The sequence below is a fragment of the Molossus molossus genome, unplaced genomic scaffold (assembly GCF_014108415.1).
Source record: "Molossus molossus isolate mMolMol1 unplaced genomic scaffold, mMolMol1.p scaffold_m16_p_10, whole genome shotgun sequence".
Taxonomy (NCBI): domain Eukaryota; kingdom Metazoa; phylum Chordata; class Mammalia; order Chiroptera; family Molossidae; genus Molossus; species Molossus molossus.
In genome coordinates, this window is record NW_023425345.1 from 67,050,640 (window position 1) to 67,068,741 (window position 18,102).

An 18,102-nucleotide genomic window follows, 5' to 3' on the forward strand; every position below is an offset into this window, starting at 1 on the left:
AGAAACTGAAAAAACAATCCCATTTACCATCGCTCCAAAAAAATTACGATACCTAGGAATAAACTTAACCAAGGAAGTAAAAGACCTATTTGCAGAAAACTACAGGTCATTGAAAAAAGAAATAGAGGAAGATATAAAAAAGTGGAAGCACATACCCTGTTCATGGATTGGAAGAATTAACATAATTAAAATGTCCATACTACCCAAAGCAATCTATAGATTCAACGCAATCCCCATCAAAATACCAACGACATATTTCATAGAACTAGAACAAATACTTCAAAAGTTCATATGGAACCAAAAAAGACCCCGAATAGCCACAGCAATCTTGAAAAAGAAGAACAAAGTTGGAGGGATCACAATACCAGATATCAGGTTATACTACAAAGCGACTGTAACCAAAACAGCCTGGTACTGGCACAAGAACAGGCATATAGACCAGTGGAACAGAACTGAAAACCCAGAAATGGACCCAAGGCAATACGCTCAATTAATATTTGACAAAGGTGGCAAGAGCATACAGTGGAGCAAAGACAGCCTCTTTAATAAATGGTGTTGGGAAAATTGGACAGCTACATGCAAAAAAATGAAACTAGACCATCAACTTACACCATACACAAAAATAAATTCGAAATGGATAAAAGACTTAAATGTGACCCGTGAATCCATAAAAATTCTAGAAGAAAATGTAGGCAACAAAATTTTGGACATCATACGGAGCAGAATTTTCACTGATACATCACCTAAGGCAACAGAAATAAAGGAGAAAATGAACACATGGGACTACATCAAACTAAAAAGCTTCTGCACAGCAAAAGAAACAATCATCAAAATGGAAAGGCAACCCACTGTATGGGAGAACATCATTGCCAACGATGTATCAGATAAGGGGTTAATTTCCAGTATATACAGAGTGCTCATACAACTCCACAAAAGGAAGACAAAGAACCCAATTAAAAAATGGGCAGAGGAGCTGAATAGACACCTCTCCAAACAGGACATACAAATGGCCAAGAGACATATGAAGAAATGCTCAACATCACTAATCATCAGAGAGATGCAAATTAAAACAACTATGAGGTATCACCTCACACCTGTCAGAATGGCCGCCATCAACAAATCATCAAACAACAAGTGTTGGCGAGGGTGTGGAGAAAAGGGGACTCTAATACACTGCTGGTGGGAATGCAGACTGGTGCAGCCGCTATGGAAAACAATATGGTGCTACCTCAAAAAATTAAAAATTGAACTTCCATTCGACCCAGTGATCCCACTGCTGGGAATATACCCTAAGAAGCCTGAAACACCAATCAGGAAGAATATATGTACCCCCATGTTCATAGCAGCACTATTTACAATAGCTAAGATCTGGAAACAGCCCAAGTGTCCACCAGTAGACGAATGGATCAAAAAGCTGTGGTACATATACACAATGGAGTACTATGCAGCGGTAAGAAAGAAAGATCTCTTATCCTTTGAGACGACATGGAGGGACCTGGAAAGTATTATCCTAAGTGAAAGAAGCCAAGCAGAAAAAGACAAATACCACATGATCTCACTTATATACGGAATATAATGAACATAACAGTCTGAGGAATACAGTAGACCCAGACACATGGAAGTAGGGCACAGACTGACATCCCTCAGAAGAGGGGATGGGGGGTGGGGGGGTGGGAAGAGATAAACCACAGAACTTATATGCATGTATGCATGACCAATGGACATGGACAACTAAGACGGGGACAGGGGGGGGGGGGGGGGGGGGTGGGGGGTGCCAATGGGGTAAAAAGGTAAAATATCTGTAACAAAAAAATAAATAAATAAATAAAATAAAAAAATAAAAATAAAAAAAAAAAAAAAGAAACAAAGGAGAAAATGAACACATGGGACTACATCAAACTCAAAAGCTTCTGCACAGCAAAAGATATAATCATCAAAATGGAAAGGCTACCCACTGTATGGGAGAGGATAATTGCCAATGATATATCAGATAAGGGGTTAATTTCCAATATATATAGAGTGCTCATACAACTCAGCAAAAGGAAGACAAAGAACCCAATTAAAAAATAGACACCTCTCCAAACAGGACATACGAATGGGTAAGAGACATATGAAGAAATGCTCAACATCACTAATCATCAGAGAGATGCCAATTAAAACAACAATGAGGTATCACCTGACACCTGTCAGAATGGCTGCCATCAACAAATCATCAAACAACAAGTGTTGGCGAGGGTGTGGAGAAAAGGGGACTCTAGTACACTGCTGGTGGGAATGCAGACTGGTGCAGCCACTATGGAAAACAATATGGTGTTACCTCAAAAAAAAAAAAAAATTAAAAATTGAACTTCCATTTGACCCAGTGATCCCACTTCTAGGAATATACCCTAAGAAGCCTGAAACACCAATCAGAAAGAATATATGTACCCCCATGTTTGTAGCAGCACTATTTACAATAGCTAAGATCTGGAAACAACCCAAGTGTCCATCAGTAGACGAATGGATAAAAAAGCAGTGGTACATATACACAATGGAGTACTACGCAGCTGTAAGAAAGAAAGATCTCTTATCCTTTGAGACTACATGGAGGGACCTGGAAAGTATTATCCTAAGTGAAACAAGCCAAACAGAGAAAGACAAGTATCATATTATCTCACTTATTTGTGGAATATAATAAACATAACAGTCTGAGGAATGGGGAAGTCCCAGAGATGTGGATCTGGGGTACAGACTGACAATCCCCAGAAGAGGGAGTGGTGGGGGAGAGATAAACCACAGAACTTATATGCACGTGTGCATGAACAGTGAACATGGACAACAAAGCTGGGGACAGGGCAGGGAGGGACGGGGAGTGGGGAATCATTGGGGGGAAAGGAGAAACATCTGTAGCAAAAATAAATTAATAAAATATATTAAAATCTAAAAAAAAAAAATATATTTTTCATTGATTTTTTTAGAGAGAGAGGAAGGGAGAGATAGAAACATCGATGTGAGAGAGATACATCAATCGTCTGCCTCCTGCACATCCCCTACTGGGGATCAAGCCTGCAACCCAGGTATGTGCCCTGACCAGAAATCAAACCGACCTCTCAGTCCATGGGATGATGTCTCAATCCACTGAGCCACACCAGCCGGGCCCACTTATAAATTTTTAAACTAAATTTTACTGTTGTCTATGTTATGTCTGTTGTCTGGTATTATGGAAATACTATATTAAGGCGTTACTACACATCTTTTCCCAACTCCACATTCAGTGACATCACATTAGTAGCTTTATACAGTCCATGGTAGAAGTATTTGCACTGCAGAAATAAAAAAACACTACATATCAAGCCTCCTGCAACACAGAATTATCCAGCCCAAATGTCAATTGTATGAAAATTGAGAAATTCTGGTCTACTGGTAACTGCTTCTGAGTGTCTGGAATCTTTCCCTCTCTTCCCGTGCCTAGAATTGGCGAATGCCTGCAGACAAAAGGTGGGCATTTTATCCCAGTTTATTTTATTGTTTTTTCTAGCATTTTGAGTTACTTAGTTCAGTTACTTTAAATATTTATGTTTGTTTGTTTGTTTGTTTGTTTTGAGAGGAAGAGAGAAGAAGAAAGATGGAGACATCAATGAGAGAGAACATCAATTGGCCGCCTCCTGCATGCCCCACACTGTGGATCAGGCCCACAACCTGGGCATGTGCCTTGATCGGGAATCGAACCAGCGACCTCTTGCTGCATGGGTCGATGCTCAACCACTGAGCCACATCAGCTGGGCCTTTCGTATGTTTAATAATAAAAATACGTGAGCCCTGGCTGGTTTGGCTCAGTAGTTAGTGTGTCCGCCCTGGACCAAAGGGTTGTGGGTTTGATTCTGGTCAAGGGCACATGCCTGGGTTGTAGTTTCAATCCCCAGTCCTAGCTGGGGTCATGCAAGAGACAACTGAGTGATGTGTTTCTTTCATATCAATGTTTTTCCCTCTCCCCCCCCTCCCTCCTTCCCTTTCACTCTCTCTAATAGTCAATATCTCCTCGTGTGAGGATTAACAACAACAACATGAACTTTGACTATAAACTTTGCTTTTGATAGAGTTTGGGTAGCTGACCTTACTTTTTTGTCACTTTTTGCCCTTTTCAATGTTTCTGTGTAAAAGGTCCCAACCATAGATATTTTTGCCTCTCCCTTGGCTGGGATAAGTACACCTTTGCAATTGCAAGCTATGTTATTGTTGAAATAAGCATCCAATGAAAGTAAGCTTGCCCTGGCCAGTTTGGCTCAGCGGCTGGAGCGTCGGCCTGCAGACCAGAGAGTCCTAGGTTTGGTTCCCGCTAGGGGCACGTACCAAAAAAAAAAAAGTAAGCAAGCTCCATGAGTGGTCCACAGAAAACACTTTGGGAAGTGTGATAGAGGATAATAATCAAGGAAGTCCATAACCAAATATCTATTTATATTTCCACCATTCTAATATCAACTTGAACCATAAAACACTGTTTGTTATTCTTGACTTACTAGAATTAAACTATTTATTTAACAAATAGTTAAGTACCAAGGATATGAAAAATCCTATGCCCCTACAGATGGAGGTTACAAATATCTTAAGACATGACCTGTTCTCTCAAGAAGTTTATAGACTTGCAAATAACTAATGTATTAACGTCTCAGTTACCCATCTAAGCCACATTATTTGGGGAATTTAGAATCCAGATTCAATTTTTTAAAAAGTATTCATCTGAGCCCTGGCCAGTTTGGCTCAGCGGTTAGAGCATCAGCCTGCGGTCTGGAGAGACCCAGGTTCGGTTCCCGCTAAGGGCACGTACTTCGGTTGCAGTTTGTCCCCGGCCCTGGTTGGTCGTGCGGGTGGCAGCCACTCGATGTGTCCCTTCACGTCGATGTTTCTGTCTGTCTCTCCCTTCCTCTCTCTCCCTCCCACTCTATCTGTACAAAAAAAAATGGAAAAATATCCTCGGGTGAGGATAAAAAAAAAAAAAAGTATTCATCTGAAACTGAGAATATTTTAGATGAGCTGGTTCATTAAGCCAAACAAAGAATTATAAAACATGTGGTAATGCTGGAGTCACCATTAATTTTGAGAACTTTAGATTTACATGCTGTTTATACTTTACCACTTACATATATTTAAAGCTGCACAGTTTTTACAAATCTTACATTATATTATATCTTTATATCTTTTAGAATATGTTTATGTGATTATCTCACACGATACCATCGTAGTTCTACGAGTTAGAAAGCGTTGATGTTATTCTCGTCATTTTGCACATGAGAAAAATGAGATGCGGTATTTGAGTAACTTGCTCTGACTATGCAGCAAGTCCATGCTGGAACTTTCCAGCACAATGTCTCCACTTGGTACTCTGGATGGCTTCTGCACTTTTCTCTGATAGTGTTATGTGATGGGTCACTTATCCATGGATAAGACACATTGAAGATGTATCTGAATGAAAATGCATGCAATTTTTATTGAATCAGTGATTATGTTTTGAAAAAAAAATTATTTATTTACAGGAAGAGCAACTATGTGGATATTCTCCGAAATAATTGCTAAAACTTGTATGTTATTGTTTTTATCAGCTACCTTTAAGTTATTTCAAAGTCTGTGAAGTGAAATAGTCATGAATTTTCTAATTTGCGAATTTTCTGATTATACAAACAAGATAAATTTATATGAATTATGAATAAAACTTTTGCCTATCATGTTTCCCATCATATTCTAACTATCCATACCAATTCACTAAGAATCTAAGCTATTTCTGTTCTCTTGGAAAATTAACGAAAGATTGTGATTTTGGTAATATGAGGCATGACTGTCCTTCCCACATTTTTCTTCCCCCAAAACACACACACATACACACACATTCATGCTCACACTTTGAGCTGTGCAGGGATTTTATGTGTAAGTATTGTTTCAATTTTTCTATGTGTATGTGTATTTTTAACTTTTAAATAGAATAATGCAGCTATAATAATTTTTGCACATTTTTAAACTTTGAATCGTTCCTTACCATAGTTTTCCAATTTCTTGAAATGGAGCTGTTCTTGCCTTTATTTTATGATATGCTTTTATGCTATTTATGCTTTCCTTTTTCCTGGTGGTTTGATGAGTTAGGCACTCACAATGTTTTTTTGCTCCTTTCCTTTGTCAGTAATTCCAGAAAGTATTTTTCTTTCAATCTAGCTGTGGTCTTGCCCTGAGCTTTCAGATTAAATGAATATAGAAAAGTAACTCCCTCTGTTACGGATACTTTTCCTATAAATCACTGTATGTGGGGACAAGACAGGAAGGGTCAATGGGATGAGAGAAGTCCGTTTTATATTCTCTTCAAAACAATATATGAGATATTTAGATATAACAAACGTTTAAGCCACTACTCAGAAATATAGTTCACTACAGAGTGGTTTCATCACACTGAAAGGCTCACTTTGCTAAAGGATTTAGAATGAGGTGCAGGGTAATTCAAATATTTTATATTCAAGTTTAATGCATTTTGTTAAAAATTAAGAAACATTTGCTGGAATTACGAGCAATTTCCAACTAGTGTTCCATAAAAAGAAAGCTGGAAATCACATTCATGTTACTCTCCCTAGCAGAATTCCATAGTGACCAGAATGGTTTATGGCAAATATCATCAGGATCAGCAGTTCTCAACCTGCGTGTCGCAACCCCTTTGGGGCTTGAATGACCCTTTCACAGGGGTCGCCTAAGACCATTGGAAAATACATATTTCCGATGGTCTTAGGAACCGAGACACTGCTCCTTTATCCGCCTCCAGGCGGGTCCACCCACATGCAGATATGCCACATACAACACGAGGAGCTGTATTAAAGGGTCGCGGCATTAGGAAGGTTGAGAACCACTGATCAGGATGGTTTTAAAGGAGTTGAAAACGTGGGATTTGAATAGAGTAAGAACAGAAAACTCTCTCTCCTGACCCCCCTCTTCTCTCCCCCTCCCTTTTACATTTCTTCCTTCACCTTCCCCAACACACACATACACACACACACACACACACCATTATATCAGAAGAGGAAAAGATTATGTTGAAAGTCTCCGTTAGTGGTAAATGGAGTAACTTACACTGAATAGCACAGTTGCGTAAATTGTGTGTGGCATCAAATTGGAATTTCTTCAGTGAAAGGGCTTATGTTCTTAAAGAGTTGAAAAACGGCTTAAATTTTCTGGTAGCCTAGAATAAAATTGCACGGGAGGCTCTTGTGAAATGTAGCATGTGTGAACAGTTTTGCAGCAGAGTTCCATTTGAAATGTAGCAACACAGCTGGAGCAGTGACTCATCACACTAATATACACTGTTAACAGACAGACTAGACTCTCTCTAATAAAGCCTGCACTTTCTCACATTATAAGGAATTTCTTAGGCTGCTGTGATAGTATGCTATGTTCCTAAAACTTAGGCCACTTGAATTTAACATTTGTAGAATACCATACACTAGGAATTTTTTTTGCACTTAGTTCTTACACCTGTTTGGTTTTATTTTCCCTGATTTATAGGTGATGAATCTGAGGTCACACATCTGGGCTAATATTCAACTGTTTCCCCCAGTTGCTTTCAACCCGTGCATGGGTGTTCTGATTGCTTGCTGAAAATTAAGATACAAAGAAATTATAAGACAGGAGGAAAGACATTTAAGATAGCTCATGTTGGTTGGCCTCAATCTTCTCGGAAAAAAAAATATTTTTAAAAGTAGTAAAAATTTGGTGTACAGCTACTTGAAGAAATGTAATGGGGAGTCAATAAGTGAAAATAAAATGATCTTCCTTTTCAATAACTAGAATCTTGCCTATGAATCCAGCTGCTGCCCTACCTCACAGATGTTGAAAGACCGAATGGCTTACTTAACATTGGCTACTTCTTCCTGTCAGGATTCCAAGGGGCTTCCCTAAGGATAACAACCAGCCGGAAGCCGAGTCCTTGATGATCTGCCATGAGGGATCTATTTAGTTTTGGTTCAGCCCTCCCTATATTAGAATGGTCTTCAATTTTCCACTTAAGTACTATGACAAATACAGATTTTTCAAGGAATTGAGTGTGTGTGTGTGTGTGTGTGTGTGTGTGTGTTCCATGTGTTCCCACTGTGCTGAGCAAAATAACCAGACTAGAGTGACCAAAGAAAAATATTAAAACTTTGCTTTCCTCAGATTCTTTAGTTTTTGTCTTTTCTAAAAATTTGAGTACGTCTTATTATTCTAAATCCATTTGTATACTGGCTATGTGCTCTTCAAATGGTACTTATCCTCTCTCAGTTTCTTCATCTATAAAATGTGCTGCTGGGAAGATTAAGCCTTAATGTATATAAAGCACTTAGAATCATGCCTAGCATCTGGTAAATGCTATATAAGTGTTAGCTCATGTATTATTATTTAAATTAGTATTATTATCACTAGTAAATCTATATAAAATGAGTTATTAATTCAGTGCAAGTTCTGACAAGGAAACATATACAGAATAAAACTATCCTATGTGGTTCCTCAAATTCTTTTTTTAAATCCTCATCCGAGGATATTTTTGTATTTATCTTCAGATAGAGTGGGAGGGAGAAAGAGAGAGAGAGAAACATTGATGTGAGAGGGTCACATTCATTGACTGGTTGCCTCCTGCATGACCCCGACCAGGACCAGGGATGATTCGCAACCAAGGCACATGCCCTTGACTGGAATTGAACCCGTGACCCTTTGATCCGCTGGCCAATGCTCCAACTGCTGAGCCAAACCAGCCAGAGCACAAAGTCTTAAACGAATTTATCAGGAGTGGATTACACAAGGACAATACCAGATAATATTAAGGTTTATCAGCTAACAAAGAAAAAAAATCCCCCTGAAGCTGCTACACCCCTATTTCCTTCTCTTTTCACCCCCAGAAATCTATCTTGTACACTTATGGCTTACTTCCCAACTTCATGCTATTGTCTTATTTAAAATTTTTCCATAATCTGTCCGACAATATTTAGACATGCATCTGATCGACAAACAAGTATTCATTGAGCATGCCATGGCAGGGATTAGAGACACGCATGTGACTCCGACATGGCCTTGCCACCGCGGAGCTCACTTCCTAGCGGGCAGATGGGCCAGAAGCAGAGAGTTCCAGCACCGAGCCGAATGTGCAATGACGGAGGTGCACACAAGGCACTGCGGGCGCAAGGATGAGGAACCACCAAGATCACCTGCAGGGCTTGGACAGGGCTTCCTGGAGGAAGGTGCCAAATACTTCAAGTAGGAACTGAAATGTCTTTTGTGGTATCCAAGGGCTTCCTTAATGGGTGCGCTTTAGCCCTCCAGCCATTTCTCCCACTACTCCCAACATAACTCATCTCCCCCCTCCTACTGGTCCTGTCTCCCAACTATTCCCTTCAAAAACCCACTTCTGATCCTATCTCCAATTCCTCCTCTTATATGGCGTGCTCTATCAGGCATCCCTACCTAGGAAAAACTAAATCCTTCTCTCTGCCTGGTGAAATGTGGTCTCACTTCCTCCATAAACCTGGCCCTGCTGGGATGCAGTCATATGCCCTCCTATGATACATGAAAGCATTTTAAACAGGCACAGTTGGGTAGATGCTAATACGTACGATCTTCCCATATTTATAATTGTTTATTGTGTTCTCTTATCACTCCGACAAAACTCTAAGTAAGTACCTTAAGGAGAAGAGTTCATAGATCTGTTTCACAACACCTGGCAAAATGTCAGCCAGAGCAAAATATAAGTGGTCATATAGACTTTTTGAATAAAATTATTTCACCAAAGTCTTCTCTGGTTTATCTGATGTGCAATAAATTCATTTTGTGACATTTTAGAAGTTCAAATAACCAGAGGGGAGAGCATTCTTACTTCTGTCAGTTAATTTACTAACTGAACGTCAGTAGTACTATATGAGAAATAAACTAGCTTGGTAGAATTTGTGAATGTGAAGAAAATGTGAACCATGGAATAAATTACACATTTGGTCTATATGCAGTCTGTGAATAAGGTTCTTGTACTTGGGAAGCAGTAAGAAAGCAGTATATTGTTGAGTGGGAATGTATTTAGGGTAAAGTATGAAAATGAAATAAGAATAATTGAATGGGCTTTTTTATAAGGAAGTATTACATATATCAGTCAAGTAAACGAAGAGGATTATACAAACATGTGAATACACACACACACACACACACACACACAATGAGTGTGAATAACAGAAATGGCAGTTGGAAAAATAACCTTTTCATATTGCTAATGACTAGGCATTTTCAAATTCAGCGCTTTTTTTTTTTCTTTTTATTTCCCGTTTCCTTCCCACTGTCACTTCTCATATTGTTCTGCTATTTAGTCTTTTCTGCCTATTTTTCCTTCACTCCTTGCTAACAAAATTCCGCATGTTTTCACACACATACACACAACCCAAGTGTTTCCTACAATCTGTGTTCAAAGTATGAAACCAACGACCTGAAGGCGTTTGATAGAGATGCCACTGATGCGCCGGCCCAGCTCTGCCCACCGCAGCTCCGGCAGCAGTTTTCAGACGTGCAGGACTTGACCATGCAGGCAGGGCACTGACCACTTTTCCCTTAGATTGTCAAATAAAACAATGACAACAGCCAACACAACAATAGCCGTCCGTTGCGAATTAATCAAAATTATACCTATTTTTTGGTCAGGTCAGCAAAATAAAATATTTTCTAGTGTGCCACAGAATTTTAGTAATTAGTTTGTGTGCGCCATGAGATGAAAAAGGTGGAGAATCACTACCCTAGAGGGTGGATTTCCAGCAAATTCCAGAAGGCAGATTTCAGGAAAGTTGCGTTACTGAGACACTACAGCAGCTTCTCCACTGTTTGGTAAGCTGCAACCACACCCTCCCCAGCAGTCTAGAGCTCAGCCCTGGGAAGGGGAGGGGCAGTGTTGCAGGGAAACTTTTTTGGGGCTGTACCTCAGCCTAGGGGTTATGATTACTTCTTATAATTGCTATTTCTGTATTTTTTAAATGTTCTATTTACTTCTTATTAGACTATCCCTCATTACCACAATCCTCTGTTATAGGTAATAATTCCTTATATTAAACTTTCCTGGCCCTGGCCACTTTGCTCAGTGGTTAGAGCATCGGCACTCGGACCAGAGAGTCCCGAGTTTGGTTCCCGCTAAGGGTGCATAACTCTGCTTCAGTTTGTCCCCGGCCCCGGTTGGGGTCCTGTGGGTGGCAGCCAGTCAGTGTCTCTCTCTCACAGTGATGTTTCTCTCTTTCTCTTCCTCCCTCTCTCCCTCCCGCTCTGTCTGAAGAAAAGTGTCCTTGGGTGAGGATAAAAAACAAACCAACAAAAAACAACCTTCCTGTTCAGTTACTATGTGGTTTCTGTATCCAGACTGGTGCTGACTGATACATACTTCCTCATATATTTTAAAGTAACAACTAAAATATCTTTTCAAAAATTTAAATAATTGAAAACGATGAATTTCCTGGTGTTCTATATATAAATTACATGCTTAAACTATTTTCAAAATCTTAGAGCTATGTACTCAGATCATTTAATAAATGGAGAAGGCCACCACATAACCTGATTTGCTAAGGCAGTCCTATGTCATATCTATCAGCCAAATCGGGCTTATTATCTGTCCCAAAAAAGACTCCCATTTCTTCACTTTGAATAAATATGTAAATATGTTGATGCATGTTCTCTTAGCAACCATCTCCCTTACTTAGACCAGTAGACAATGAATAGCCAATAGGTAGATAAATAAGCACACAACAGGCAGGCGGAGACTTGCGGAAATGAAATAATACTGTGATAATTTTTTCCAATTCAATATTTTTTGCCTTCTTTCATGGGTCTGTCCTTCAGAAGTAATGCTGTTGTTTTGCTTTATGCCTTAGAGATTTTACCCTAGGACAATATATCATAGTAAGATTTGGGATGGGTAAAAGACAGGACATCTTTTGTGAAGTGGGAGAAGGGTGATTACGATGAAGGAGATAGGAAGGAAGAAGTGACCAACCACAGACTCTCTCAGGCACATCAGTTTCAGGAAAGTGTACATATAGAAATTGAGGACCAGAAAATTGACTCCCTCAAAACTGTCCATGCCCTGTGGTCCCTGGAAAATTCTCCAGTATGAAGATAGTACACCAACTCAATGAACTACCATTCTCCAGTAGAGGCTAAAGCAGGGGTATTTCCTCCACAACACTGACAGGAAACCAAGTAAGGACAATTTTTAAAAAGTAGAATAACAATATTAAACGATAGCCCATAAAAACCTAGAAAGTAAAAGCTTTCCTTACAAGAAGTTTAAAGGAAGCAAAGGCAGTATCACCTCAAATTTGAAACTCCCTGACCCCCGCCAGTACCTACATTTGCATAAGGGTCTTGCTTTTAGTTTTTGTGACTCGAAATTGCACATGGATTAAATCCTACACTCACAGTGGTTCTGCTTCTTATTTAAAACAGTAGTTTTCCTCAGATCCTTTACTTTATTGAATCACATGGTAAGAAAAGAGGTGGAGAATCTTAAACAAAAAGCAAAGGGATGATGTGGCCAATTTTTACCATTTGGTATATTAAGTTTAACATGGCTCAGCAACTACCTTAAGTGTTATATCAACTACTATGACACATGCTAAAGGTGTTGAAATATAAGGATGTGTGTTTTCTGAGAGAAAATGGGTGACAATTTGAAGGGCTGGGTTTATAACATGAAGAATTAATACTTAAGAAATCAGAACAGATTCTCAACCAATACTAATGTGCAAAAAGGTTTACACAAGCTAAGAAGGGTTTTAAACGAGAAAAATTTTTTGAAGGAAACTACTGTTTCCTGTTATTTCTAAAAAAATCTGTAAATGTTAGTGTTTTAAAAGGGAAGTATTTACGGAGAAATACGATGTTTTACATGCTACATGTATTAGATTCTTGTTTGTTCATTTCCCCTAAGAAATTTGTAATTCTGTTTTAAATACATGACATCTACTCTCAGTTAAGGTTTCTGTCTTTTTATTCCCCCAAATTAGCATCCCCATGGGAAATACAGAGCTTCTAGAATTTTTTCCACCTACATAAATAAGTTTTTGGTAAAATTTTCCTTTCTTGAATAAGATTCATTATCTCCAAAATACATTGTCTGAATCAAATATTTTGGTGAAAAAGTCTATGCACTGCCTGTTTTATAGTAAACTACTGAGATCTTTAAAATAAAGATTTGGACCAACGCAAAACTGTTAAAGTCGTTATTATGTAGTTTGCTTATATAAGTACAAGTATCTGTTATAATTCCCATGTTACTTTAAATGTACGTATTGCCCTTCATTGCAGAAGTATGAATCATCAACTTGGTGGATATTATTCAATCTGAAGGATACACATGGAGAACTTCGATTATGGTCCAATAAATAAATTTTGGGCCATCACTTGCTGATAGAAATGTCAATAAATACAGAAATATTTTTATGCTCAACAAAATCTATTAAGCACTATCCATGTTTATTGTGATGAACAAGTTAATGTTGGGTATTTGAAAGATACAAATACTGCAAATCAATTACTTTTGTTTTGTGGGAGGGAACCTGAAATAAGAACACTTAGTAATGTAAAGATTCTAATATGAGCAAGCAATAACTAGTTTGTTGCCATCTGTCCATATCCACAAGTTTTTAACATACTTACTTGAACAACGGAGTTCCACAAACAACACATTTATATATTCCAGGATCTCTGTGATGTGTGTATTCTCCTTTGAAGGCACTGATAAACAATAAATGAAGCATTTCAAAAATTAAGTAAAGTTAGGATTATTTCTTACAGAATGTATTTGCTTAAAATATATTTCTCTAATAAATCTTTCCAGGGCTTTTTGTCCTATAATGAGAACAGACCAAACATATGGAAATCTGAACATTACTAATATATTTCAAATCTATATAATAAAATGTGCATATAACTACTCCAAACTAGTGCAGGTTAAATAAAAAAATTAAGCCATGTAGTTACGTAATGCATAGAAGAAAAAAAAATCCTGTTTAAAAAAAAAAAAAAAAAGCCTGTAATTCAGATTCACAGAAAACAACAACAGTATTACATAAGATTTCTGCTACTCTACAGTGTCCAAGAGTGTATCCCAGAAAATGCAGAAGGATCCAAAGACTTCAAGTGGAAGGAGTCTTATTTTTTGGTTTGAAAAGGAATATTGCAGCTTTAAGGGAATATTTTTCTAAGTTAACAATCTTAAAGGCTAGGAGGTCATTCAGCTAATACAAATCAGCTGTGCTAGCCCAACAAAAAGTCTATGTGCTCTGCAGCTTGTTTTTATTATCCTTTCACCCTCTTTATGAGGTCCAATTTTTTTATAAACAGAATTTTTAAGAATGACCTAATCTCTAGTTGTTTGTGTGCATTAAATCATTTTGCTAGTCATGTACACAACAGGACGGGTACAAGTCCTCCTGGGCTGAGACTGAGGTCTACGGCTAGCTCATTGTGTAGTGAGGGTGGACTTTGTCAGAGATTCCACACTTGGTAAATCCAGTAAATAGTATCCACTGTGACAGGAAGAGAGTGTTGCCTATTAACAAGAACCCCATGTGTGGTAAAGAGCTCTTTCAGTTCATGAATGAAAACAAGAAGTTACATCATTAATAAATTTGGATCAGAGGTAAGTTACGGCCTTATGCCAACCTCCATGGTATAAATTAGACAACAAAATGGTTGGATCTTGGCAAGTTACCTTTGAGCTGGAATCAGCTGAGAGAGACTTTATTCACTAAAAAGAGTCTTGGAAGTGAACAAACTCTTTTTTCAGGACTTAGGGCGAACTTCCAAGGACCAAAGCCATGTGAGGGCAGTTATTGAAAATTTTTGACATTCCAACCACAAATGAGCCAATAAATACTTTCTCCACATGTGCTTCAAAAAGAAATTGGAGTGGGGTAGAAAGGAACTAAATTATGCTACCTTCTTTTTGCAGCCAAAACGTCTATACTTACAATGGCCACCTTCAAAATTTCAGCATCCTGGCATAGCGCCATGTCCCGCATGGTCTTGCTTACTGTGATGTCTTCCCAAAAAATGTACCCAAATCGCTATTACTTCCACACATTTTGTAGTAAACTAAAAACAGGCCCTTAATAAAAGCCTTGTGACTTTACATAAGATAGTGTTCATTAAATGGGGAAAAGAATAAATAAAACTTGGTCTTAACCTAAACAATACTATTTTCAAACCTTTTCAAGGATCCTAATTTGTAGTCTTTAGCAAATAAGTGTAGAATTCTTTAAATGTCAAGGAAGAGAATTCAAAGTGTGCGTGGGGGAGGGGGGATGAAGAAAACTAGCTCTTGCTTAATGACTTTTTCTTACAGTTCACCTTACCTTTCAGTCCCTTTCTCCTGAGTGACATGGTACTGCAGGGGTGTTAGCCGCTTCCTCAGTTCCTGCTGGGAAAAGACCACCTTACAGTTCTTTGTATCCCTACGTGACCCTGGAAAAAGAAAGGATATGGAGAAGGAGGCTTTTGAGCTTGAATCCTAAATAATCGCTTTGGCTGGCCGCCATGGCTCAGCTTCTGCTTCACTTGTCAATGACCAGATCAGTCCCTAACTCACAAATTTACCTGAACTGCAGCTGATTATTTCTCTCCATTAAAAAAAAAAAAAGTTTCTCAAGATTGCAGTGGGTGCACCGGAGCCCCGACCACCAGCTGCGCCTAAACCACCCGCACATGGTGATAGAGCCTCACTGAGCATTCACAAGATGGTAGCATGTCCTTTTGTCCCTGACACCTTGACATTCTTTTTTCCTGATGAGTTTTAAAAGTGGGGCTCTACTTATATTGTATATATAAGATGATGGGCATATTATGTTACACAATAATTCTCTATTCAAGAATTTCGCACCTTAGTCGAGGGTAGCTTGAAACCTTTATCATTCAATGTACACTCTGGGTGATTTAAATACCATCCTATGTATTTTTTTCAATCCTAAAAATAGATTTTCCATGACTAGGAATTGTCGTTCTCTGTGATTCTGTCAAATACTTCACTAGGCTCCACAGAATTCTTAAAAACAAATGTCTCGTTAAAGACTGTATCTTACCACGTTAAACAGGCAGCAAGGAACATTTAATAGACTCCAGGAGACATTTACACTAATGCAGATTCAAGAAGTTCCAAAGAAAGAAACAGTGATAAAAATGGGAAGGAAGAAGGCCAAAGAGAAGAGGAACAGTGAATGTGATCTTGTTTAGAGGCCTACATTTTATTTTTTGCAAAGTATATCTAGGAACACTCCACTGATTAAGTGTATTTGAACGGTGAAATAATTTTAATGTGATTCTAATAACAATGGCCGCTTTTATTTCAACCTATACAGACTGCAGTAAAATGTTCAGACAACACCTGTTTGTACGCACTATTTTATTTTACCTGCACAAATGAGTGAAAAGAAATGTAACCCCGGGACCAAGCAGGCCCCCGGCTGCAGTAAACCGGCTCTCTGTGCGTCCGCACAGGAGCGAGGCCTGCGGACGGCCCTACGGCAAGCGCTTCTTGTCATGTTTCGACACTGCTAAAAGAAAGCTTGCTTGGTTTCCTGGATATTAAACTCCTTTGGAAAGAAAGAAATGTGATTCAGGAGTAGAAATGTTTTTATACTTCATTTTCTTAGAAGGCACCTAATGTTCATAGTACATGAGTTCACTGAAATGAAACAAGGAGAAAACTAACTAACCAGTTACCCTGGTGGTGGGACTAAAGAAGGGTATCAGCTTCCAGATTCAGGCCACCAAGACAGACAAGTTGCTTCTCTAGGAGAAAATACGGAGATAGGAAAAGAACAGGCCGGAGGAAACAGAAAGGTGCGCCCGAGCAGGCCTGTGGGGTGTGGAACAGCGCCTCTCCTGACATCACACGCTGCATGGTGGCCCCTCAGGCCTGGCAGGACCCCTGGGAAGAGCTGCCCTACCACTAATGGCGTGTTGGTCTCATCTCGCCGGACCTCCCTCTCACCCCCCGGAGTACACCAGGCTTCATCCACACACCTACTGCTGGCACTGCTCATATTTTCCGAGGGATAGATAGAAAAGTTTCCCTGAGAAATGTTTGTCCTGTCAGGACAAGCCTTTCCACAGCTTAAATGCAGAACTGCTCTTTCTTAAATTAAATAGTCAGGCGACTGTGATGGGCCCCTTTCTGTTCAATTCACTATAGACTTTATCTTAGATGTTGTCTTTTTGTTTCTATTTTTTGGAAGGGTTGCATCTTTATTGATTTTGTTCCAAAAAATCATTAATTGAAAATTTAACACAACAAAATATCTTGGTTAAAGTTATTTTTCCCAATGGCATGGATAGTTAAAATCTGTACAATCAGAATTAAACAATCCTGCCCAAAATATTTGTGTTAATATATGTTCATTCATACAAAAAGACCAATTGTGTTCCCTAAGTTGAGAGAACTAAGCTACCCATCTGTATGTCATTTAGTACAAGAGAAGCAACTGCAGGTTTAAATTACATGGTATTGGATTGCAATTTCCTAACATTGGATGCTTTTCTGCTTTTTTACCTTGAGTCATTTACTAAGGAGTGTTCATAAAAAGTAGCTTAAAGCACAGATGCTTGCAAATCGTTTAGGCAGAGATGTTTCTCTCTTTTTCATTCTCCCTCCTTCAAGAATCTCTCTTTTCTGAAGAAAAAGAATAAAACTGTTGGTCAGTATTGACGAACCATGTCAAGCATTTGTAGAAGGAGAAAAGGTAAAATTGAAAACATCTGATTGAAGTAAATAATACAAACATAAAAGCTTTACTGGTGAATGAAGGGTATTGAAGAGACTTTATTTCATAGATTAGAAATTACTTTTGATCTAAACATTGTTAAAAACAGATTATTTTCCACTATGAACCATCTCATTAACTGTGCTACAGAGACCTCGTTTTAATGGCAAGCTTTGAGAGAGTGCTGCTGCACCCTTTTGTTAGTCTCCGTCTGATTTGGGAGGGGAATAGAGATTTCATTCCAGCTTTCTTTGTTTGTCTTTCAAGAACCACTAAAGCAGTATTCACACAAATTTTGTAGGAATGTGCCCTATGTCGTAGCCTACAAATTATTTGGTTTTGGTGC

At 38.7% G+C, this 18,102-nt stretch overlaps 1 protein-coding gene across 2 annotated transcripts in view; it reads right to left on the minus strand.

Moving 5' to 3' along the window:
• Window positions 1-18,102, minus strand: part of MSRB3 (methionine sulfoxide reductase B3) — a 170,322-nt gene that overhangs the window by 100,536 nt on the left and 51,684 nt on the right. For both annotated transcript variants that reach the window (XM_036250649.1, XM_036250648.1), the window contains 2 exons: window positions 15,354-15,462; window positions 13,654-13,731 (listed from right to left, as the gene is read on the minus strand). In XM_036250649.1, the coding sequence (XP_036106542.1) occupies window positions 13,654-13,731; window positions 15,354-15,462 (187 nt within the window). The remainder of the gene's footprint in view (window positions 1-13,653; window positions 13,732-15,353; window positions 15,463-18,102) is intronic.